The 25,925-nt window shown below is 34.6% G+C and overlaps 2 protein-coding genes across 6 annotated transcripts; both read left to right on the forward strand.

Annotated features, from left to right (window-relative positions):
* The first annotated feature begins 725 nt into the window (after positions 1-725).
* Positions 726-3,565, forward strand: LOC113713708 (cold-regulated protein 28-like). Of its 4 annotated transcripts, none has more exons than XM_027237496.2 (6): positions 726-1,200; positions 1,743-1,943; positions 2,064-2,304; positions 2,836-2,948; positions 3,035-3,099; positions 3,208-3,565. In XM_027237496.2, exons 1-6 carry the CDS (start codon positions 1,075-1,077, stop codon positions 3,233-3,235), a joined length of 774 nt encoding a protein of 257 aa, XP_027093297.1. In that variant the 5' UTR covers positions 726-1,074; the 3' UTR covers positions 3,236-3,565. The 4 variants fall into 4 exon arrangements, with proteins under 4 accessions (XP_027093297.1, XP_027093299.1, XP_027093300.1 ...); XM_027237498.2 differs by having other exon boundaries at positions 927-1,200; positions 3,035-3,079; XM_027237499.2 differs by lacking the exon at positions 3,035-3,099 and having other exon boundaries at positions 927-1,200.
* Positions 3,566-6,378: 2,813 nt separating this feature from the next.
* LOC113713239 (uncharacterized) lies at positions 6,379-9,946 on the forward strand. Of its 2 annotated transcripts, none has more exons than XM_027236920.2 (5): positions 6,379-6,491; positions 6,682-7,119; positions 7,985-8,180; positions 8,868-8,999; positions 9,354-9,946. In XM_027236920.2, exons 2-5 carry the CDS (start codon positions 6,764-6,766, stop codon positions 9,474-9,476), a joined length of 807 nt encoding a protein of 268 aa, XP_027092721.1. In that variant the 5' UTR covers positions 6,379-6,491; positions 6,682-6,763; the 3' UTR covers positions 9,477-9,946. The 2 variants fall into 2 exon arrangements, with proteins under 2 accessions (XP_027092721.1, XP_071925624.1); XM_072069523.1 differs by having other exon boundaries at positions 6,446-6,464.
* The last annotated feature ends 15,979 nt before the right edge of the window (positions 9,947-25,925 follow it).

Below are 25,925 nucleotides of genomic sequence, written 5' to 3' on the forward strand. Positions count from 1 at the left end.
TTTTTTCTAGACGCATTGCTACAATTAGAGTGTTTGGATACTGAATTATTTCATATAATATTTTGTATGTATTATAAATACATTTTCTAACTCACCTTTTTATATTTCTAACTACTTTTTTATCTCACATACATTACATTACAAAAAAGTGTTACAATAATTATTTTAAATAATACTCTATCCAAACACAATATTTTTGAAAATACCAAACATACCCCTAAAAATACATGACCCGGACGGAGCCAATTTGAAGAGTAGGATAAACGAAGGGTGGCCTCACAAGTGTTTCGGGCATACTAGTCAGCTTGGTTAATATACAAGCCATAGGATTTCTGAGAGTGCTAATACGATCATATTGACCCTCATTTGGCTCAAGTTATTATTAGAGCCCAAGACATCCTCGAAAACCAGACATGTTAATTGTCGAACAATTCCTTCAAGGGAAAAAAATTATTTTGTCGAACATTTAAGTTCTCGGTACAAGATTACTTGTCAAGAATTGTACGATTAGGTCGTGCTAAAATTAATCCGGGACGGCGACGGTTCAAATGTTGCGCTGCTGCGCAGTCAATCCTCCTACTGGTGACCCAAGATATTTGTGAGCTGAGAGTCAAGATATTTTTTGGGGTGGAACAGTGAATTTAGCCGTACGAGAGAGAAAAATATCTTGCATCTGACCCTTGTCCTGCCTTTTTCCAATTTTCCAATTTTCCATCCTCCTCCGCCTGCCTGGCTTCCTGGCTACTCACTCATTCCCCGAATTCGCGGCTGACGTGGACATCAACTTCGGCTGGACAAGTGTAAAAGTGCGACAACTGGGCTACTCTTTTTGGGTCCCAAATTCCTCTTTCTTTCCATCAACAAAAACCGACCCATTGGTTTGTTCATGATACCAGTGAATATATAGTAAATCGTTCCAGAAACCAACCTAATCCAGAGAACGGCTTCTTTTACATGATTTTTTTTTCCTTTTTCGTTTTCTAAGTCTGGTGCTACGAGTGAACAATTCTGGGGATTTGTCTCTTTTGTTTTCCTAAATTTGGGTGCGGATTCCAGAAAGATATCTATAGGAACATGCAAAGCTTAAATGGTTCTTCATCAAGGCCAGAAATGGACCGAACGGGGTCGCTATTGTCGGAGCTGAGCGTTGAAAAAGAAAAACATCCCTCGAATTCTGATGATACAACCTCAACTTTGCTGGTATTTACCTCTTCTTCCTTTTTTTTTTTTTTTTTTGTCCTTGAGTTTTCAGGTATAATTTCTGGAGAAGTATGTAGCTTCCTTTCTGGTATCTTGGGCATGAGGGATAGTTGGGTCTAGTTTATTCAGCTCATTTCTTGAACAATTTTTTTTTTTGGGGTGCTTTTCCATGGATTTTTACACACTTTAGCTACTATTGCCTTTTTTCCTTAATTCCTTTGTCATCTGTAATTATTTTTCAAGATTTAGTTGTCAGTTGAAGGATTCTATCTGTTTGGTGATCCAAAATCAAGCTGGTGGTATCTAATTTGTCATACGCTCATAGATAAAAGAATCTATTTTGGGAGGTTTCAAAAGGCGGTGGAGTTTCTCTACTTCTACCTTGTTTTTGGGTTACTAGTCTAAGTGGCTTCTTCGATCAGCAGAATAAAGATTATGAATTAAAGAGACAAGAAACAAGAAATTAATTTTTGAACTGATTGGAGCTGATGAGTCTTTAGTTTAAATTCCTATTTTGTTCTGATTCAGTTTATTGCATTCAGGAATCTCAAGAAACAGAATCAGAATCCACACAGTGGACAGACGAGAAACACAGCTTGTATCTTAATTCGATGGAGGCCTCATTTGTTAACCAGTTGTATGATTCGTTGGATACATTGGGTGGTTTCTCCCAACAAGAATCCTTGTCAGAACCTAAAAACTGGGGGCAAATGAATGATGGTGTTGCTACTCCTTCTGGCCAGGTTTGATCAAATAACTCGTTAATGATTGCTAGCTGCATTAGCAGTTCGGAATATCTACGTTATTCTTTGAAATGTGATCATTGACATTGCTTTTTTTTTTTTTTTGGTCTTAAAAATTAGTTCAAGGTTTTCAAAGATGGCTCTTGGGCAAGAGTCAATTTCAGCAATTACAGGAGAGAAATGGCACGACCAAAGCAAGCACAGAAATCTGACCCTGTTTTGGCAAATCCCTGGATTCAACATTACAGGTCCTCGTGCAGGCACCAGACCAGAACCTTCCAAGGACAAGCTCCTGTATCTACTACTGCCAATCCAACTGCGTTTCCGTTTGGCTGCCAAGATTCTATGGGCAGCAATACAGGTATATTATCATCTTAGTTTGGTCCAGTTTACAAAAGCTCTAACTCCTTCACAGTGAGTGCTGCTACACTGCTGCTATTTTGTTTACATTGAATAGAGTTTACAGCCTCTTTTGTTATTAGAGACTGATTCCATTTTGTTTGCTAACTGGCACGGTCAAGGTTAATGTGTCAAAAACAGAAGTTTAACTTCACTATATCATAAACCATTTTTGGAGGTGGAAAGTTGAATGCCAATATTGCTATATTTATTCAAAATTAAAAAGATACCTTGCTACTTTCAACAGGCTTCAAGAAAATATGGAAGTTGACTTCAGAAGTGTCAGACTTCTTGGAGATGTGCTCCTTGAGCTTCAAATTAGAGATATGTGGTTTAAGAATGATTATGTAATAAAAAAAAGAGAGAGAGAGATGCTATTGGTAATTTGGTATGAGATTTGTTTATCCACTTGATAACCAAAGGACGAATTGTAGTTGCTTGTTTCAACTATATCTGCCAACTTAGACAGTCTGTGATTGTGTGTTGTTTTCAGAGATGACTGATCAAAACTTTGCTGACGAGGATTCTGAAGAAGAGAAGAAAAGCAGAAAACGCCGCCAAAAATGCAGAAAAAAGTCAGCAGCCACTGCTTCATCCAATGATCAAGTACATCCCATACTAAAGTCTTGCAAGATGAAAATAAAAAATCAGATTTTCTGACAACTATAAAGGTCTATAAATTCATTGTGCAGGTCGTACCTCATGGAAAGTTATCTCTTATAGATGATCATTCCAAGGTTCATAGTTCCCAAAAAGAGTAGGGACTTGGATAGAGAACGCAATCAACTACGAGAATTGACATTCTTGTGATTGTAATTTACAACTCGTATTTTTCAGTTGATTCTAATTAGTAGTTTGACTACAGATGTAAACCTCCTCAAACCCAGTGCTGAGGAGAGAAGGAAGATTGTCAAACCAGAATGGCATGAGGCTTAGCCTGAGTTCTGCATAAGGGACTAGAGGGACGTTAAGGAGATGCAAGGGCCATGGATCATTCTGACACTGCCACAAATCAAAACAAGCCCCTGAAGACTCTCCACAAGATTTAAGCCCGTCTTTGCATAGAATCATGAACTACAATTTTATGGTGCTATGATGTCTGACATAACTTCATTTATTTATTGTTTGATTAATTTCATTCAGCTGCTTTGACGTTTTAGTGTATGCTTGCCTTTTGTTTTTGTAAAATCAGAAGAAGAAATATTGTACAGATTTTTGTCAAATATCTCTTCAGGCTTTGTGATCTTCTCTGTTTTAGTTGAGAGTGCCTTTTGTATAGAGATAATTAAGAGCGCAGGTATATCGCCAACTTTCTATAAAACTTGCAGTAATATTAATTGACAGTGAAATTATTCTAAATAATATTTTGCTTGCATTATAAATACATTTTCCAACCCACCTTTTTTATATTCCCAACTATCTTTTTATTTTACATACATCACATCATAAAAAGTGTTACAGTAATTATTCCAAATAATATTCTATACAAACACTCCCAATTGGGTTTGTTTGGATACCATTATTATTCCAAATAATATTGTGCTTGCATCATAAATACATTTTTCAACTCATCTTTTTATATTTTCAACCAACTTTTTATCTCACATACATCACATTACAAAAAAGTGATACAGTAATTAGTCCAAATAATATTTCAAATAACACTCTATCCAAATATTAACTCCAAATAATATTTGTAGGATTCTGACAGTGTAATAATTTTTTTTTTTTTTTTTAACGTTAACATCTATCTATGGATGTATGTCACCACATATATATGATTTAAATTTCAAAATTAAATTCATGTTATGTAGCATTGATCTAAACTTGTTAGTGTAGACAAAATTGTATGCTAAAAGTGTATAAAAAAAACATGCTCATTTTTGTATTGTTGCTACATGCATTGGTACAAAATGGTCGAATAGGAGTCTAACCGATTTTCTTAAAATTCACTATGTGAAGAACATGTACGAGGAAATGATAGTGGAGTAGCAACCTGTATCAAAGACTTAGGGGGCGTTTGGTAAGAGGGTATCGGATTCGGGGAATGGAATGAACCCCATAAATGGTGTTTGGTTCACTGGAATGGGAATTGAAATCTTGGAATGATTTCTAAAAATTTGATGTTTCTCCATTCCCAAGTATTTTGGTGGGTTTTGTCCGATTCCCAAGTTTGATTCCAAGAAACAAATCCAATTACATATTATAATTATACAATGATATAATTAATATTTATATATATTATATATATTATATATTATAATATATAATATATATAATATATTATAATTATAATATTAGTACATTATATAAATATATATTATAATTATTTAGTTAAATATAATTATATTCATATAATATATATTATAAATTTATTAATATTATATAATAATATATTTATAATATATATGTATATTTATAAATGCATATTATATGTGCATATGATTATAATATACACATGTATATAATATTAATAAATTAATAAATTATATTTATATTTATATTTATTATTTTAAATACAATAATATATAATAATTACTATATCTAATATTAATATGCATTATACTTATATAAAATATGAGTACAATTAATATTTATATATTATATAATTATAATTATGTATTTATTTTATAGCATTTGTATAATTATAATTAATTATATATATAATATTTAATTTAATTAGTTATAAACTTATAATAATGATGTTATTGTATTATATAATTATATATTATAATTATTTAGTTAAATATAATTATACTTATATAATATATATTATAAATTTATTAATATTATATAATATTATATTTATAATATATATGTATATTTATAAATGTATATTATATGTGCATATAATTATAATATATACATGTATGCAATATTAATAAGTTATATAATTATAATAATTATTATTTTAAATATAATAATATATAATAATAACTATATTTAATATGTAATATATATTATATTTATATAAAATATTATTATAATTAATATTTGTATATATTATATAATTATATTATAACATTTGTATATTTATATTTAATTATATATATAATATTTAATTTAATTAGTTACAAACTTATAATAATATTATTATTATTTATATGTATTATATAATGTATATTAATTTATGTAATATAATTAATATTATCCATTATACTAATAATTATACATGTTTACTAATAGAAATTATTAATTAGTTAGACTGAATTTACTAATACATTTATACTAATATATTTAATTAGTGAATATTTCTTATATCCCATTTACAAAGAGCCAATAACTATCATTTACGATGGGGTTTATAATATATTTATTATATTCCATTCCGAAAGAGTTGACGAACCAAACATCAACTATAGTAATGATACACATTCCAGGTACTTGAACCAAACAAATGTATTGGAATGAATGATCTCATTCCAAACCCAAGATATCCGATTCCGAATCCGAATCCAATACCGATGTGCGAACCAAACGCCACCTTAGTAGCAGTAAGGTCACCTGCTAAAATCTGACTTGTTCACTTGTTCTGCAACTTCCTATCGTATTCCTAATAAAACAATTAATATCAAACTAATAACAAGTAGAGAACACTAATGCCTATTTTAGCTACAAGTATCTTGACTAGAAAAACATAGAATTTGGAATAAAAATTTCAGATTTTGTTTTGCTTGCATCATACGCACAATTCCCAATCACCTTTTTATCTCACATACATCACATCACAAAAAGTACTACAGTAACTGAATCAAATAAATCATCCAAATAAACTCAGTGATCACTTTAAAAGCCATGATCATTATCCATTTACATTAACAGTTTAAAGCGTAAAAAAATTTTGAATAAAGAAAAAGAAAAAAATTTCACAGACTTCACAGGATACTAATTCAAATTACATCGGTTCGATCCGTTCTGGACAAACCTTATCCCTAATAAACCAAACCAACCTACAAACAATTTTCATTTTTGCCATGGACGTTGGTCCTTTTTTCTTTTTTTTTTTTAATGTTACTATTGTATATGATGATTTTTCCAGACGTACATTCGGACAAACTTAGAAATATGACCAAACCAAGCCTTACCCACCGCTGTCTGAAAAGTTGCCCAATTTCCCAGCGGGTCAGCGGCCCAACCCAACACACGATTGTATCGCAAAATTTGCCGATTGCTTTCTCCCCCTTTCTTGCTTGCGTTTCCTCCCTTTCTGCTTCTGCATCATAGAATTTTCTCTTCAAATTTTTCTTCCCTATTTTTTCCTTCTGAATTTTCGATTTTGACAGTAAATTCTTGCCGAAATTGATTACATATTTTTGTTCTTCATGTTTAATTACATTAGGTCAAGTATATCGAAATCGATGAAGGCGACCGATTTAGCTAGGTTTTTCAGTTGCTGAATATTATGCCATAAAATTGAAACAATGCCGTGGTCTGGGTTGACGACGAAGGCGGTAGGGCGGTGTTTGGCAACCCGTCGAGATGTATCTCGACGATTTATAAGACGCGGATATTCCAAAACTAGTGCGGGATTGGGGAATTTGTTTCAGATTCGAGGATTCAACAGCTTTGCTGGCTTTAATCCATATTCTCCAGCTAATAATCGGACGATTTCCGGTTCGTATCAACACAGCAATGCGTGTTTAGGATTTAGGAGCTTGTGCAATTGTGGTCATTGCAATGGCGCCAGTCTTTCGCAAAGGAGAGGATTTTTGGGGTGTGGTGATGGTGAAGAAGGGAGTATGTTATCCAAAGTCTACGAAGAACGCCGCGTTTTAGGGTAAGGTTTTGATTCTTTTTCATCTTTGATCTTCTTCTCTCTCACCCCCTTTTTTCTTCCATCTTATTTGTTTGGTTTTGCTGAAATGCGGTTAAACTCTTGATTGATTTGTTAGCTGTGTCTTAGTTCGTTAGTGAAGCTCAGTTGTTTGAGAAAGATTGTTCATTTTATTTTAGCTGCGGTAGACCTTAGCATCACAGAGCGGTTATGTAACGGGGCAGTTCTGATCATCTAAAGTGGTGTAGATTTCATTTCTGCCTTAGATATTCGTGTTGCGTTTTTTCATGCTATAACTATCACATTAATTTCGGCATTTTTATCATTTTTCGGATAATTGGCTGCCATAAAGTTTTGAGGTTTCATGTTAGATTTAGTTTCGTCATGCTTTCATCTATCCTGTGGTTGATCCTGTACTTTGTGATATTATCAAACCCGGCGCTTCCTGAGTTTTAGGAGAGCGTGTCCCCCCCCCCCCCCCCCCCCCAAACAAAAACAAAAAACAATAAAAAGTGACTTTTTCATCTAGTTTTACATAAGTTGCATCCTGTGAGCTGAGCAAAAGTAAATTCATTATGGTGGAAGAAGGACAATGACTGAGACGTACAGCCTATTCTTATGGAATGGGCTTTGATTGGCTTGCAGCATTATGCTGTTCATTCAAATTCTTACGAGTGCTATTACAGTTTTTTTCCATCTTCATATAGCCTTATGTCCTAACTGTCTAGTTGCAATGCATTGAATTTTTTTCCATTTCATGCATTTGTTTTTCTTTTATGTCATTATGTCAGAATTTGATCTTGCCCACATTTTTCTTATGAGGATCATATGATTTGTGCACTGACTTGTATTTTCTAAATACTGTTAGATACTCTCCAGAGCAGTTATTTGCTGTTGTTGCTGCTGTTGACTTGTATGAAGATTTCCTTCCATGGTGTCAACGATCAGAAATAGTTCGGCGCAATCCAGATGGATCTTTTGATGCAGACCTAGAAATTGGTTTTAAGTTTCTTGTTGAAAGTTATATGTCCCATGTTGAGTTGACCAAGCCAAGATATATAAAGGTATGAAAATTTCTTATAGTGAATGTCTTGGTTTTGGAAGTTTCAGTTTTCGGTATGCCTTATTCTATTGTTAACAGGTACAGACATAAGTTCTTACTGTTCTTGTATTGGAGATATTTTGGTATTCCCATTTATGGAACTGGTCTGGTACGACACATTAGTGATTGACATGAGTGGAATAATCTAAGTTAGCTGGGATCATAGTGGCTTGTGAAATGGCCTTTGGTCCCTTTACCCTCATGAAACATTGATAAATAGGATGCAGGTCATCTTCAAAATGTTCAAAGTGTAGTGTCAGTGTGACTGTTATAATTACTTATATACTGTCCTGAACTGGAGATTTCAACTTGTGAAAAGCAGCTCCGTATAAATTACTCTAAAATCTAAATATTTTCTTGACCTCATATCAACAGTAGGCCGTATGGCATCTTAAATACATCTTTCATTGTCATCTAATCCAAAACAAGGAAAAAAGTCAACCATAATGTTAAGCCGAGGCTAATTTGTCAAATGGGGTGCAACAAGTTCTATGATTGGCTTTTGGTTCAGAAGTTTGCTGCTTCTATTATGTTTTGCTTTGCATGTCTTAGGAATTTTTACTGTACTTTGTGATGTTCATCATGTCCTGAGCATCTTTTCAGACTTTCAGTTGATGAGATTGTAACATCTCGTTCATTTTACTTGCAGACTACTGCATCTCAAAGTGCTCTTTTCGATCATCTGATAAACATCTGGCAATTCAATCCCGGGCCTGTTCCAGGAACTTGTAACCTTTATTTCTGGGTTGATTTTAAGTTTCAATCTCCATTTTATCGACAGGTATGCTTCCTTTATGGAGTTAACTACTCTTGGCAAGATTGAAATTACATGTGAAACTTTGGAGGAGTTTATCTTCACATTGGTTTAAATTATGTCCATAAAATCTGGGTTTGGTATCTGGTTAGTTTCCATGGTTGTTCTTGATAATCCGTGTTTAATGAGTATTGATCGAGAAATTTTACGGGTGCAATGACACTAAAATTTTCAAAACAAGCAATTTTTCTTTGAACATTTGTGTTATTCAGTAATTAAAGGAGATATTGCTCTAAAGAAGTTGCAGAAATTCATGACTTATATCATAAGCTGGAGGTTTGAGTTTGGTATACTTTTTCTTATTTTCCTTCTGCTTGACAGATGGCAAACATGTTCTTTAAGGAGGTGGTGTCTCGACTAGTTGGTTCCTTTAATGACCGTTGCCGTTTGATATATGGACCTGGGGTCCAAGTTCTTGAAAATTCTTATGAACAGAGGGCCTGAGAGTGTCCATTTACTCCAAACTCAGCCCAAAATGATGATGCTCTCTGCGTTTTAAGCATATGACAACCTGTGCCTTTTCTTTGGTCTGGCGGGTAAAATTCGAAGGATGGGAAAGGTGTTAATTGGACCTGGTACTTTTGCCCCTTGTTCAATTAAACTAGCCAACTTGCTCATATGACATCGGGGTATAGGGTAATTATCTGAACTGTGCCATTTGTTATGGACATGCATCAGATTAATTCTTGAACGTAGTTGTATCTGGTTGATCTTAACTTAGTTGTCATTGCTTCAGCTAGAGGATTTCTCGTCCGCTTTCTGTTATTAGTCTCTTTGTTGTGCAGCCAAGCAAAAGGAGACGAGAGAATTCTGGCCCTTTCTTTTTTTTTTTTTTTTGAACTTTTGTGCCATCAGTTTGTACTTACCATTGAATTGTAGGTTTCCAATCAGAAACGAGTTCATTCTCCTTTTTACCTCGTTAACACAGAAACGAACACCTGTGGATTTTTGTATGGGCCTAATAACTACTTAAAAATGACTGTGTGTGGCTTGCCTATTCATAGCGAACCCAAGACACTATGGTTTCAGCGTGTACCCAGGGAGTAGCGCTTCATAGCATCGGACCACCAATTGTTTTTCAAAGTCCAGCGTCGATGTCCAGGACTATGGTCGACTAGGGGCTTGGTCAGGGATATAGAAAGCATCTTGTCTTGTCTCGTTCGTAAAATGGAGGGATTGGGCCTGCAGAAGTGCAGATGCAAATGGATAACTTGCAAATCATTAACCAGTAAATATTTCAAAAAATTTGTACACATAGTGATCCACTTTGCCGAGTAAAGGGTTGTTTTGATGAGATTTTTTCTCTTTTTCTTTTTTGGGTTTCTTTAGAACATAATGTTGGACCTGAGATTACTGGAGTCCACATATAGATCTTGCAAAGCAAATTTTTAAGCTAAATTAGTTTGTGATAGCCTAAGATAAAAATCTCCATTGCGAAGATTTCATTCCCATTTTTGTACTTCTGATAGACAATTCTTCTTTACTGGATGTGTAGGGAAGATCAATTGGGAGCTCTTGTTTTCGCAACCGCTTCCCAATATACATCCGGCGAAGAAAATTCGAATGATATCGATTTTGAGAAGAAAATCTAGCCTAATTATCAACTCTGTCTCAAAATCTGACCCGTTTCTAACCTGTCAACCATTACTTTTCTACAGTCAAATCCCTTTTTATTTAGAGGAAGCGGAATAACATCTTTACACGCTCATAGTTTTGTTTTCTAGACACGTTTACATTTGGCCTAAAGAGTTTAAAAATTCAAAAAATGGGATGGTGTAAATTTGATAGAATAACGGTCAAAAAGGGGTGGCGAAAGCTATTTATTAAAGCCCTTGTTTTTTTTTTTCTTTTTCTTTTTGGAACAACCAAAAGAAGAAAAGGACAAGGTAATAAAGAAGCTAAATGATTGTGAATTAAGGTTAGGAGGGATTATGCCAGCTTCCAAATTGTAGCAGTTGCATGGTATTTTCGCAACAAGACTTGATCTGGCATTTGGACCCCTCATCTAATCCCACAACCAATACATAATTTGAGAAAGCTAATTCATGAACATGAACGGATGGCGAGGAAGATTGGTGATGTGTGTCCATTTTGACTACAGACTATTCCTCCATCAATAAAGTGGGAAGTATAAGATCCGTCAAGATCAATTCATCCCTTCATCTTCATGGCCTATTTTCATCCATCTTTGTAGATTTTCCAGTCTCCAGATTCCCCATGTTACCAATAAAACACGCTATATCCAATAATTCATTCGCTTTAGGATATCCCTATTCCCTCCAGCTGGAAATAGGGAGTGTGGCCACCCACTAAATCTGTTCTCTGATTGGAGAATTGGGGTTGATGGGATCTTGATATCAACTACTTCTCCATCTCGACCACGAATTTTTATTCCTCCCCCTTTCTTCTTATTTCGCTTTTGCATAATATGAACATCAAATGAGTATCTTTTTCTCCTTTGATAGATCAATCTTCATCATTGGTAATCAAGAGTCCATATCCACCGTACTTCATTGCGACAATAAAAGCATCTCATCATCGTGAGACAAAGATTTCTTTATTCACTGTCTCCTTTTTTGAATTTTTCTATGATGACTATCCTCTCTCTATATCATAGCTGGCCGCTGTAAAGGAAGAATTGCGAGTAATAACATAAAATTATGATGTCGAATAACTTTTATATTTGTTGTTAAGATAATGCAGCATTAAAATCCATTTGGATCACTCCTCTACTTACGCCGTTAGTACGTTCATCGTAATTAGGGTAGTAGTTTGGTTTTATGATGACACAAGGGTCAAAAGAGACAAAGGGGAAATCAAGTGGTAAATTTTATTGATATTCAGAAAATCTTGGATTTCATATGCCATAGTTAAGACCAGTTTTTTATGTTGAATTTTTTTTTTTACTAAGTGCTCGGTGGGCACTCGTTAGTATATCAAAATCACACTCAACTTAGCATGTGAATACATGCAATCACAATTCTTGCACCCTCATTTTCTCAAATTAACTATATTTTTCGAATGTAAAATATAAGGCCCCTTTTAACAAATAGGCACCGCTTAGCCAAAAGATTGATGCTTTAAATAAATGGTGCTAATTCAGTCTTGTCCTATCACAGGTGCATTTTAGAATGTTGACTATTATTGAATTTTCATTTTCTAAAACAGAAAAATATAAGGAAAAGCTTGACGTGTGTATTTATCTTCCATAATAGAATAAACGACAAATATAAGAAGGAAGAAACTGATTATTCGCACCCTTGTCGACATTGAATTCTATTGATGATGCAAATACTTTGTAAAAATCTCTTGGCTTGAGAAGATGACATATAATTCAGGAAGAAGATGCATGCATTCATCCAATCAAACTACCATTGAAGAAGACATGCATGCAAGGAGAGCCGCCATTTACAAGTTGCTGTCGAGGATAGGAATGGAGCGCCTAGAGCTTGAAAATGATCCAGATAAAGATTCAAGACGAAGTCTGCAGTATTCAGACAAGTTGAGATATACATTAGTCACTCTCCATTTCATACTATTCAACATGATTTATGGTGGTTAAGGCTTCAGAACGTAGAGTTTAGAGGTTATAGGTTTTAATCCTTCTATCCCCTCTCCGTTTCTTAAATCACACCTCTTCCTTCCTAGAAATTTTATTTTAGAAAAAATGATTTATGGTGATTGGACTTTGGAAGCACAAATAGTTCTTCCCCTCAACTGTCTGAACTCTGAAATATATATCGTTTCACAGGTGACATAGAAAGATGGCTCAATAGTGGAAGTAGAGCAGCGAAGGAATCCATGTCTACAGTATGCCGATTCTGAGGGCAAATGGAATCAAAATTTCTAGCGGAAAATGTCTACACCAAGAATAGAAGAATATATTGGTGTTTTCTTTTCCCGTTCTTCGAAATCACAAGGAAAAAAAATTGAAATATGAAAAAAGGATAAATTACCTTTTACCCCCTATGATTTGGTATTTTATTACATAATCTCCCTGTGGTTTAAAAACTTATATATAAACCCCTGATGATTTGGGTTAAAGTGTCATCATTAGTTTTTTCATTAAAACTAACGGTCAAAAGTAAAAAATCAAGTCGAGGTAATAAATTGAAAATTTCACTCTTTTATTACTTTTTTTCTTTTTTCTTTCTCTCTTTTTTTTTTTTTGGGAAGAGAAGAGATGATTTTGAAAGCCTATACTTTGGCCTACAAAATCTTAATTTTCTGCAAATACAGAAGAGATGGAAGGGAAATAAAAAAAAACAAACAAAAAAGATGGAAGGGAGATATAAAACAAATAAATAAGAAACAAAAATACCAAATTCTTTTTTGACTACAAATATCATTATAAGTTCTAAAACCAAATCTTAAATGGTGTTTTTTAGTTCTTATTTATTTATTTTTTATTTCAATTTCTTCTTTTTTATGTTTGGAGGGCAAAAAGAAGAAACAATGAAAGGAAAAATTTGACAATTTATTATTTTGATTATGATTTTTTACTACTTACGGTTAGTTTTAACAAGAAAACTAATGGTGACAGATTAACCTAAACTATGAGGGGCAGTATATAAATTTTTAAACCGTAAGAGAGTTATGTGATAAAACATCACATCACACGCGAATAAAAGATAATTTGTCCAAAAAAAAATAAACTCCTTTGTGACTGGAATAATTGTTGGTGCACATCGATTTCAATGATGTTACTGGTGGAGCAGACAAAAACCATGAAAGTGTTAAATAGTGCGGGCTGCGTATGACACAAATTAGGAAAAGATTGAACTTATCGGACGCTTTGAAATCGCTCTAAGACGGAAAAAGGGTACCATGATCTGGTACGGCAGTGTTATCTTTACGAAACTAGAAACTAGAAACTTTATTGATTTTCAGCTATTTCTGGAAACCAATTATTGCAAGTAATAGAATACGCAAATAGTAGACCCGAAGCTCTTGTTTACCGTCCCAATAATTTATGGAGTATCTGCAGTAACCTGTTTCTTTCTTGTTACAGTGAATTTTCTGTTCAGATGGGGCTTAATGCTATGCAGCCCACGAAAGGAACAAGAAAATAAGCCATAAAAGAAGAGCCACCTTTCAACATTCATGTTGGCACTTCCTTTCTTTCCATCCTTTCTACTTTTTCTTGAGTTGCTTTCTTAAGATAAATTTGTTTCTAGCTCTATTAATCAATCTTAGTTACAGAAGTTAATAGGTGAAATTTGTAAGAATCTCTAAGTTCACTACTCTCCATGAGTTTACAAGAGAAAGTAACATATTAATTAGTACCACTAGATAGAACTTAGAAGTAGCATGCGAGCAGTTTATATATTCGGAATGATAAAATTGCCCGGATTATACGTTGTCAATTTTGAAGATGCCCAACAGTATTACAAACCTAAACCTAATTGAGTTGGCTCGATCTACGTAAACAGTAGATTTATGTTTTTTTTTTTTTTTTTTGTACTAAGCGTATCAAAACTTAGACCTTCTAAAAGTACAAATACATAAATGGTTTATTTGCATGCATTTTAGGTCTTCTTTTTTAATTCGTTTTAACAGAAAAAGAGTGAGATTTAAGATGCGGCGAGGATTAGCGAGATTTGAATGCAAAACCTCTAAATTTTGGAGATTCAATCCACTAAATCTAGACTTCCTCAATTTTTTTAAAAAAAAATCTAACAAAAGGATGGTAAAATTTAAGAAGTGATGAGAAGGGGAAAGGAGAATTGGAACCGGGATATCTAATTCTTAAAACCTTAACTTTGTCTTTTTATGTTTTTTTTACAACGAAAAAGAGAGACATGAAAGAGCCAAATTTGGTGCCAGTAAATGTAACACTCCCTTTCCTTCAGGTTTAATCACTTTATACACTGATAGCATATGCACGGTCGTCCATCTCCGGCATGAACAGGTCATAGACCAATGGCATCAGTTCTGCATCTACGTCAGATTCTTGTCTGTCTTCTTCCTTGCTCCCAAGTGTATGTATATCATGTTGAGAATGGGTTTTGCCTCAGCTCCACTAGCTTCGGCTGCTTAAAGCTCGGGCCACAAATATGATGCCCAGGAAGAATATAAGAAGTATCTGCCAGTGGTATATATCCAGTATCAGCGACAATATCTCTGATACCTATTAGTACCAAAGAAAGAAATTAGTCTGTACACCATAGCTAGTAGTATAATTTTAGCATCAGCAAGCAATCTCCAAGCGTGACCAATAAAAATCCCACATAGGTGCGATGCAGAGTCAGGTTAATCAGCCACCCTGCAGGCCACTGAATATTTGTCCATTATCCGAAGCTAAAGACAGGGAAGTTGTAGCTATATTGTTCCGTGATCTGACAGCTTCAAGACATGCATGCATATGCTAAAAGGAGTACGTAGCTAGATAAAAACTTTTTACTTCTAGCGCATCATGCTTGGAGTTCAATTTTTACTTGATGACAGCGAATCTTTCAGATACTCACTGTACTCGTTCTGTTGCTAATCCTCCTCCTCAATACACTCTTGTTCCATTGTCATTCATTAAAATGAAAGGTAAAAGGGGAGGGAGACAAGAAGGGTAAAACACAAATCTGACATCCCCTGATTAGTGTTTTGAAATCTGGACCAGACTGATTGGTTCTGTCGGTTCAGCAAGAGGGACTTGCCATGGCAACAGTCTTGCTGTATAAGTACATAATTATATATTAGTAAAGCTTCTACTTCCACAATCCCTTCTCACTAATTGCTAAGGCGTGAAAATCCGGCCATACGGCTACGACGAACCATGGCCATAGGCTAGTTTCCCGTATCCTAATCATTTTCTATAATCTCCTTAACAAGTTTCCGTCGTTAATGGAATACAACTAGCATTATCTGAATTCAATATACAGCAATATTCATCCATACACGACGTGAGCCGGTTCAAGCCATGCTCTGCTTTAATGATTTGCACTTAATGTTGCGAGTCTCGTGACAAATGGCAAATTGATCGTCCACTTTCAAAATCAACTCATTCTTGTACGTACTTCTTCTGCTATAGTATCATAGAGGTGAGTAAAATGTCTTTTTACCAACATGCATGCATGGCAAAATTTTGACAAATAAATCTACTGGCAAACACACTGATTCCTATCGGTTTGATTACACGATGGATGGATAAAATGTTAACAACTTCGACTCATTAATCTTGCACCTGACTCCACCAACAACCGGTCTTTTCATGTAGGAGCAGCTACCAAAGATAATAATGTCTAGACAATCTGGATTAGCATCGAGCAATCTACACCCCAACTCTATCTCGACGGTCGACACCTGCCCCAATCAATGGGAAAACATAAAAGCGTGAGTATCCACATGAGATTTTCTGCTCCCATCATGTGGAAATTTCAACAAGTTGAACCAATACCCACGTACAAGACAAGGCAGCAGATAAAACGCGACACGTGGGATAAAACTTGATGTATACTCGCTTCGTATGATTGTTTAGGTTGAAAGTGGAAGGCATTCCTCCAAAAGGCTAAACAATATTTAAGTGTTCGTTATTCATCTTTTTGCAAGTTTACGGATGTTCTTGTTCAGCATGTGAATTCTCAAGAACATGGGGGATGGAAAATCTACGAAAGGGAAATCAAAGTGACTACCACCCAACACTGATGTTGTGTTCCAGACTCTCGTCACATTATCTTGTCATGCAACGTTGTCACTTATCAATGAAATTAACGAACATTAGCTTTCTAGGGATAGTTTCTTTTTTCTTTTCTCTTCTCTAGTGGGAGTGGGGAAGAGAGGTTTGGAAATATTTTACTACCAATTAAAGTTGTTTGCTAAATGTAACTATGATGTCTCTTTTGTTAGGTCCTAAAGGGTACATGAAGGATCAGCTTAATTTTTGCTGCTGGCTACCTATGGACCCCATTCCAATTAAATGTCATGTAGCTTCTTCTTTTTTCCCCGTTATTGATAGGAACATTATTAAGGTAATCTTAAGTTGTTTGGTTCGACTCTCAAACTCCTCTTTCAAACTACATTTGAGCTATAGTTTAGTCGAAATCAATCGAACTTAAAGGAATCCAATTTCATATGATTCTAAATGAGAGATATGAAAGACATACACCAGTACATATTAATGATTCAAAAAATATGTATTCATGTATGTATTTTCGAACTCAATTAATCTTAACAAATTCAAATGACAACTGAACTCGAGCTCATCAAGCTATTCGAACTGCCTAGCTCAAACTCATTGAACACGAGATTCAATTAATTTGAGCCTCACCCAAACTTAATGAATGGCCCTTGTGTGTTAATTCAAGAAACGATCATCTATATCATTTCACCCATGATCAATGGACATAAATGCTACGGCGCATCCGTTAGCATCTTATTGGAAAAACTCTGAATTCTTTCCACGTACAACCCCGTCACGAGTCGGTAAACTTAACTGCATTCATTATTAGTAGCTTGCGTCTGGGAACGTCCAAAGTGCATATAACTGCCTTTTTGGTAGTTAACTGAGATTTTTTGTGAATTTGGAAACCATTTTCTATGACTGCATATCAAAAGGTGTTGTTGTCAGCTTGTATCTATGTCAGTCGTGAAGCATTTTTTGACAGGAGTGGCTTTGCTTACTCCGTGGTTTCCTTTCCTTTGGTCAATAAATTAATGGCATTTGATGCCTGGGTTGTGGAGCTTGGACCACCAGATTAGGTTGTGTTTCAAGGGGGCTGAGAGTAGTCACATGAGCATTCCGGGAAGAAATTGAAAATGGAAAGTGGAATTTTGGGTAAGAATTGATGGAAAAGATTAGGAATATATGCTTTCTAGCTGATTTTGGCTTTAACATTACCACCTGCATCCATATCTCTTTAATCCTTTCTTTGATTGAATATTGTCTTTTTTGGTGCAGAAGAGTCAACTCCGCCGACATAATAGAAGGATGATGATCGAAACAACCCGCCAATGTCCAGAAATTTACTGCATGCATGTATTGGACTGTTGGAAATAGAAAATTAGCATTTTTTTCTAAACTTTAAAAAAAAAAAAAAAGAAGCTTTGGGTATTTGATGGATTAGGGTCTCTCTAGTTGATTCTATCCAGTTCAGTCCAGCTGTTCTAATTCTTACAATTTTCATGTAATTTTATACAACTTTAGTGTAATCATAATAAATAGTTATATGAGTAAGAAAACAAAACAACATTTATACCAAGATAATAGAGTATCATTTTACATCAAATGTTGTAAGAATTACATAATCGGACAGAACTAGACGAAACCGTCTATCTGTTCCAATCCTTTGATAGGATCTTCTACTCCAGCAAACCGTCTATAACTCTTTCCTTTCGCATAAAAATGATGGTGAAAATTTTATCTCTCTCTTTCTTTTTCTTTTTTTTTTTTAACCCTTTTGTTGGGCTTTAAAGTTCAAATATCAGCCTAATTCTCTCGGCCGAAGTGAAAAGCCCTGCGAAGAAACATGAAGGCCCACTTACACAATGCGATGGGCCCAGATCTATAGTCGTGTGTTCCTGGATTCCGCTCTCGTGTCCGATGGATATCGGCAGCCTGTTGCAACGGACCACTTTGAGGCTTGATGTAGACAGATCTCGTCCAGCTGGCAGTGAATGCGACAAGCACCAGCATGCCCCCGGCCCTTCTACAGGCTAATTTCGCCCACACACTCGGCGCCAGTTCGAACGGTACTTACCACCATGAAACGTGAATCCAAGGTATTTATCCTTTTGAGGGTCAAATATTCTATGGCGCTGTTTGGCCACTCGTTAAGAATAATAGGAGAGGACAATGATGAATTTAGTTTAAATAAATTAGATATAGTAAACGAGTCTAAATTATCGTCTCTTTTACGAGTTATTTGTATTTCGAGATGAGAAAGCTTGACTCGAAGGATGATTTTGCCAATCAATAAAGATTACTACAAAATCATATTCTAACTAGGACAATATTATTACTTAATTAATGCAAGTAAGTTCACCAAGCATACGTATCTAGCTTACCTCTTCGCCAACCACCTCAAATGAACTCCCAACCTTCTCTTCATTTGGTAAAGATGGGCATCGGGTTCTTGTGGAGAAGATTTTGGTCTAGTGATTAAAGTTGAAATCTTAAAATTGAGAGGTTTGGTTTTGAGTACAAATTCTGCTTCATTTTCCTGTTTCTTAAATCCTACCATTTTCCTATGAAGCATTTTTAAAAAAAAAAATAAAATAAAGACTTAAGGCTCAATGTTCCCACACTAGGAAGAGACAAAATAGCGATCTGAAATCAAGAAAAAATGTACTTGCCAAAGAGTAGTTTAGACTTATAATTAGAAGCTTTAGTACTAACTTGCTTGCAAGAAAATAATCTACTAAACATAGGCAATAAAGATTCTATAGTCCTATTGAGGCTAGGTTTGGATGGAGGAATTTGAAAAGAAAAAAGAGGAATGAAGGGGGAAAAAACTAGTAGATTTCTTTTGTTTGGGAGCTTTTAAGTGGAAAGAAAAGAAAAGAAAAGGAAGAAAAATAGAGGGATCAATAGTTTTAAAAAAATTCTTTCCAATTGTGATGAGGAATAAAAGAAAAGTTGAAGCTAAGCTTCTAAACTTTTTCAAAATACCAAACTTGTCCATAAACTACGAATGAACAAATTTTTAATACCAAATTCAAAATTATTCCACTTCTTTCTTAAACTTTCAAACAATTACTGGAGATTCCCTTTCCATTCTCTCTCTTATTTTCTTTTCTCCCACAACCTAAAAACTTTATCTTTTTTCCTTTCCTCTTCTTAACTCGCAAACTAGTCCTTAGTATTTTACCATATGTTGGAAACCTATAGTAAATCAAACATTGGGCTTGAAGGGAGTTAGGAGAGAGAGATAGACCGATCTAATCTATTGAATGATTCGAAGGCAGCTAAATAATTTTCAATAATACTCCAAAAAATTCTGAAAGAGAAATATAGTCAACTTGCGCCGAGGGAGGGGCTTAGTCCCTCCTCCAGTGCCCGAGCCATGGATCCTTAACTCTATACCATGAATTACCTCTTTCCATGAACCTAACAGATACTAAATGGAACTCAAGGATAAGCAGTTGTCAAAAGAGTTTGTCCAGTCATCAAATTAAAACTTTCTACAAAATTTTGTGGTACTTGAACTTGCAAGCTTCCGACAAACATGATACTTGAGAGTCATACAAATTTAAATGAAGGTCAACTTGAATTCGACTCAAGAAACACAAAAACCCCGAAACTAACAAGTAGAAGATACAATCCATTGGAATTCAGCTATTCCAAAGTTCACTTGATTAGAATCAAGCTTAGCCGAGATTAAAGTTAACTTTGAATTCATTAAAAAGTTTTTAAAAAAGAAAAAAACCAGGGGATCTTATGGCAGTACTAGGCTTGATTAGACTGATCTACTCAAAACTTCGTTGGGGGCCCAAAATGCAATATCATTACACGTGACATCCGTACACCAAAAGAACGGCCCACAAGAATTTATGTGCGGGAGCCACTTGAAATGAATCCGCTTTGTAAGGTCGGAGATCCTAGGATATCCGACGTGGTTAGCTGTATGGCACTGCCGTTTTCTTGTGGGTCCTGACATCCCAGATTCCTCAATCCACCTCATCTTTCTGCAAAGTCCAATCCCTTTTTCCGGGAATTGATTTTTTCACTGCTTAATCAGTTAACTTCTAGCACTTCTTCGATACTATTTACATATTCGGTGAGTGAATTGAAGTGCAAGATGTAAAATGGAGAGGGCGAATGTAAATTCTTTTTTTTTTTTTTTTTATTTTAAAAGGAAACCTTTCTAAAATTTTGATAGTGGAAGTTAGTAATGAATATGAGTTTAGTTAACGAGTGTCTAGCGAATACTCCCCTTGTTAGCGCTTCAAATGTTAACTCTTTGATAAGAGTGTTGTTAATTTAAAAAGGAGTTCAAAAATAGAAAGTGCAACAAATTTTAAGTGTGTGTATCCATATAATAAATTTGGTGTAACTTAAGTAGGGATTTTGGGCACCCTTTAATATAGATTAAAAAAAATGTTTAATTACTGCATTAACTATTTCATATTTTGGAAAGTTATTTTTAAAGGATTCACATGTTAAATGACATACCCAAATTTTTCCCTAAAAATAAACATCACAAGTCTTCCAAGATATACAAGTGCCAGCGGAAGACTTGTGATGTTTATTTGTAGAGAAAAGGTTAGATATTTTATTTAACATGTGAAATCCCTTAAAAATAACTTTCCAAGATATGAAATAGTGTAGTTAACAGGGCACCTGTTAGAAAATATAAATGCTTTATTAAAAAAAGGATCTATCTGTCTAACGAGTGTCCACTGAACACGCGTTAAAAATATTTCAGGTGTCATGCTTTTAAAAATGTAAGATTAAAAGAAATACAAGGAAAGGTAAATAAGATTAAACAAAAAAAGTATATAAATGTAAGGAAGGGTAATCATTATTAGTATGTGTATATAAATGATAGGTTATATGAATTTTAAATATGTTAATGAATGATCATTGGACATCCGTTAAAAAAAATCCATTGAACAGTGATAATCCAGCTGGGAGTATAGATGAATGACATGGAATGGGTTTATATTTGGCAACCACAATCACGCTCTCATTTGTTTCATTTACCAAAATAAGTGTTGATATGGTAAAGCTAGAAACCAAGGCAATTATGTTGGAAATTAGTCAATTACACTCAATCTGACGGTATGCCAACCATGCCGAATTTGGTCGTGAACCAAATGTTAATATAACCACCTTTTCTTCTTTCAAGCAGGTAATCTATTGAGCTAATTTGTCCCCATTGTTGGCTCATTCAAATCAATCACTAATCGAATCTATAGAATGAGATTTGAAAATCTAATGATATAGATTTTCGTAATCTATAGACTCTAGCTCATCCACGGCAAGCAACATAGAACATTCTTCCATTGTTGCAAGTGTGGCTGGCAACATTGCCATAACAATGATGATTTTCTTCCTAGAGCAATATCTCTTTAAAATGTCTAGATTACCCTTCCTAAAGTTTGACCCATTTCTACTATCCTCACTGTCGATTTCTTTCCTTCGTTATAACTTCCGCTCAGGATCTCTCTCAAGCCTTACGGCTCCCAGCCCAACTTGTAGTACATAAACAATGAGGCAACCCAATCTAACCTCATAGCAATTCTTGGGATTCAATCGAGAAATAGCAAGGAAAATATTGCAAAAATTATGAGCATAAACATCAGAGTCAAGAATTTGAGGTTTATGAGCATATCCTTGATATCAAGAATCCCGGGAAAAAAAATTAACCATTATTTGCTAAAAATGTCCATCAATGCTGTTGATTAAAACAGGAAGAGGAAACCACATGTAACCTCACCACCACTGAGGATTTCCAACATAACTAAACTCTCACGTACAAACTTTAAAATCAATGACTCGGACTTGGATGTTCAAAATATTTATTAGATACTGTGGTTTGGTTGGAAAGGCAGTAAAAAACACAGTTCATTGGGTTTTCAAGAGGAAAGTGTAGCCAACTGTGAGTGGGCGACCAAGATAGTGGATGAAAGGGCATGGGATGTACTGCCTCTGTGAATCATGGTGGCCTTGTTGGATACTCAATTTAGGGAGGGGGATTTGCAGGAGAGAGCACAGCATTACTGGTTGGGGAGCGGAGGTCCTGATGGTGGTTGATGGGCTACATGCATCGGCAGGAATAGGAAACAAAACAGGGGAGATGGCAAAGTTGGAAGTGAATTTGGGTTGACCTTCATAAGGGTAATTTAGGCATTTACAGAGATATTGCTCTGGCACTGGCAGGAAAATTTCTGCACTTGTAATAAATATCGCAAGCCCTGCAAGTGCAACTGCATTTGACTTTATATTAGTCTGTTCTCGAGGCTAATTTTGAGTTAGAGTAATACAGTTTTGTTTTTCTAACAGGTTGTTTAATGACACTTGTTAAGATACCTAAATCAAAATTACATCTAAGTTACTACGTAAAGACACACGCTCATATTAATTTATTGCACCTTCTGAACTGTGACACTTTCTCGAAGTAATTCTAAAAAACTTATACCTAAACTCCTCCCTAACGAATGCCCATTAAGCACCTGTTAGCCAATCGATAGTAGTGTTTTTAATTTTTTCATTTAAGAAAGAAAAGAAAAGAAAAGAAGTATCTTTTGGTTAAGGGCAATCAGCTTTACAACGGACCATGTAGACCAGATGATGTTGAGGGAGCAGTCCAGAACACTAAACAAGTAAACATGTTCTGAATTCATTGCCCAGATGCAGATGACTACGTTTCACAGAACATCTTTTTTGGTCCCACATGAACATTTGCTCAACCTTTGGTTTGTAAAGGGTCCTCGTCCGGACGCATATATCCATTTTTGTGCATGCATTTTGAGAATATGGTTTGCTTTGAAATTCATTTTATGTGTAAAAATGCTCTAAAATTATGTGCCAACTGCCAAGGAGGAGGCTCGGATGAACTTTCAGGCAACCTAAAGTTAAGTGTCTACTTTCTTGAGCAATCTAGAACCGCAAATAAAATTGTTATTGACAAACTAAGTATCTCCAATCACTATGGAACATTGTAATGAGTGTTTCTTGACTTCTAAAGTGATACAGAAGCCATTTACAGCCTGGAAATGTTTGAGGCTCATGTAAAGAGGGTCAATGGGGGATTGTTGTCTAAGAGACAGCAACTCATCAGCTTTTTGGTTTAGAAAATGTGGTGACAATCTCATGGGATTGTATTTGTGGGAAAAAATCATAGGACAAAAGACCCTACATAAATTATTGGAATGGATTTTAACATTATGAAAGTAGCTTAGATAATCCCTGCCCTGGTTGATTGATTCCGTTACGCTGTCCTGTGTGTTGCAGGTTTTTTCATGCTTTCTGGAATACTTGTTTGAGGTTAGTGAAAAATCATGTTTGAATACACCCACCTTCTTGAGATAAATTGAATTTGCCATGAAATTGAGTTCCAGCAGAGAGGGAGACTGCTCTATCCTCCAACATTATATTTTTCAAATAAAAGTAAAAATTAAATGAAAGAAAGCTGTGATTTTCTAGGTTAAATGGAAAATATGTACACTATTATGTTGATTTTATATATATATATATATATATATTCTGTGTTCTTTGGACATACGATAAGCACATAAAATAGAGTAGATGGACCCATTAAAAATTTCAAATATTATTTTAATTAAATCATAAATACATTTTTTGACTGTCTTTTTATCTCACATATAACTTGAAATCGGACGCAGCTCTCATCCTGTGCACTAAGGACATAAAATTGAAAAACCCTGTACTTAATTAACTCCGAACCATTTGGATTGCATTTTTTGGGGAGTTTATGGAGAAAAATTATTATAACACTTTTTAAGAATGTGATGTATACGAGGTAAAAAGATGAATGAAAATTACGTAGAAAGAATATTTATGAAAAAACATTTTCTCCAAAATGTCACAATCTAAACAAGGCTAGATTCTAAAGAAGGTGATGCACGTTTTGGTGAGGAACACATCGGCCCTTAGTGTTCTTACCAGTTCCAGTTTCCGTGGGCCAAATACGAACACATATAATTGTTTGGGTTGTTAGATTGATCAGGTCCAAGCCTGTCCCACTCGAAGAAAGAGTCCTTTTCCCCACTCCCAGCCTGGCTAAATACGGTTCAGTTTCCGCTTAATTAACCCTAATATATTCAAAATAAATACATAAATTTCTCTTCATAGTTTATAAATTATATTGACTCCCTCATCATTTTTAAATATTTTGTTTTGGCTATTACTTGTAGAGTTGAATTTCAATGAGATCCATCCCCTACAATCAGTGGCGGAGCCACGTTGAGTTGAGGGGGTGAAATTTTAATTTTTTAGAAACTCTAAAATAGCGTATAAAAATTTTAAAAATTATAGTATTGCCTCATTCTTATCCCTTCTGAATTTTGATCGTAGTCCCTTTAATCTCATAATTGTCCCCCCGAAATTGTTGAAATCTTTTACAATTGTCCTCTCCATTTTCACATTTTGAACCTTGAACTAAAATATATTATATGATGCGATTTTCCCCTTTCTATTAAACTAAACGTAATTTTTTTTTTTGTAAGCAAATGTTATTCTTATTACATGTTGATTTCACATGAATTACAAGCCAACCAAACATTCATTTGACACAGTTCAATTGTGTACAATTTATTTGCCTATTGTATATGTTAATTAGAATATACATCTTGTATTTTTATGCATAATTTTATACCGTTGGATGAGCTGAAAAATAATGAAAATCTCCGAAAATCCACAAACCAACACATGCTAACATTTTTAGTTCCAATTGAAGAAATCCCTCCAAAGTCATGCTCATATGATCATATCCACTTCTTTTACCAAAAGTACTGGTATATATTCTCCTACTGCAAAACAATTTAAAAAGTGGAAGGGTTTCAAAAGGTTAGTTCATTTAGAAAAAGAAAATGTAGAACGAGTGACAAAAAGCTTGGAGGTGGATTGCTTAATGAGGACTAAACATAATTTGTTACTACAGGACCATTGATTTGCTGTGCCCAAAAAAAAATTTTTTAAATTAAAATAAAACAAGTAAAAAATAGCATATCCACTAAATAGTTTCTTCATTTGGAGTTCCATGTCCAAAATTGGTAGGTGCATGAACTTATTAATTGTCATCTTTAGAGAAAAGTAAAAAATAAATGAGATTAAGGAAAGTAATTATTTTGCAATTCCATTTAGTTCTTACCATGCTGCCACTTTTCCCTGTGAGGTTGACTCCATATATATCAAGAATGTCACCTACTTTAACAATACATAATAAGGCGCATTAAGACAAAAAAAATCCAGGTGCAAAAATCGTGTTTAATCTATCA

The sequence above is a fragment of the Coffea arabica genome, chromosome 10c, assembly GCF_036785885.1.
Source record: "Coffea arabica cultivar ET-39 chromosome 10c, Coffea Arabica ET-39 HiFi, whole genome shotgun sequence".
In the NCBI taxonomy this organism is placed as follows: domain Eukaryota; kingdom Viridiplantae; phylum Streptophyta; class Magnoliopsida; order Gentianales; family Rubiaceae; genus Coffea; species Coffea arabica.

Bases quoted from the DNA above. Each gene is read 5' to 3' on its own strand.
- LOC113713708 (XM_027237496.2), top strand. From the start codon at position 1,075: ATGCAAAGCTTAAATGGTTCTTCATCAAGGCCAGAAATGGACCGAACG. The intron at 1,944-2,063 runs GTTTGATCAAAT...CTTAAAAATTAG, and splicing joins TTGCTACTCCTTCTGGCCAG to TTCAAGGTTTTCAAAGATGG. The intron at 2,305-2,835 runs GTATATTATCAT...TGTTGTTTTCAG, and splicing joins TTCTATGGGCAGCAATACAG to AGATGACTGATCAAAACTTT.
- LOC113713239 (XM_027236920.2), top strand. From the start codon at position 6,764: ATGCCGTGGTCTGGGTTGACGACGAAGGCGGTAGGGCGGTGTTTGGCA. The intron at 8,181-8,867 runs GTATGAAAATTT...TTTTACTTGCAG, and splicing joins CCAAGCCAAGATATATAAAG to ACTACTGCATCTCAAAGTGC. The intron at 9,000-9,353 runs GTATGCTTCCTT...TCTGCTTGACAG, and splicing joins AATCTCCATTTTATCGACAG to ATGGCAAACATGTTCTTTAA.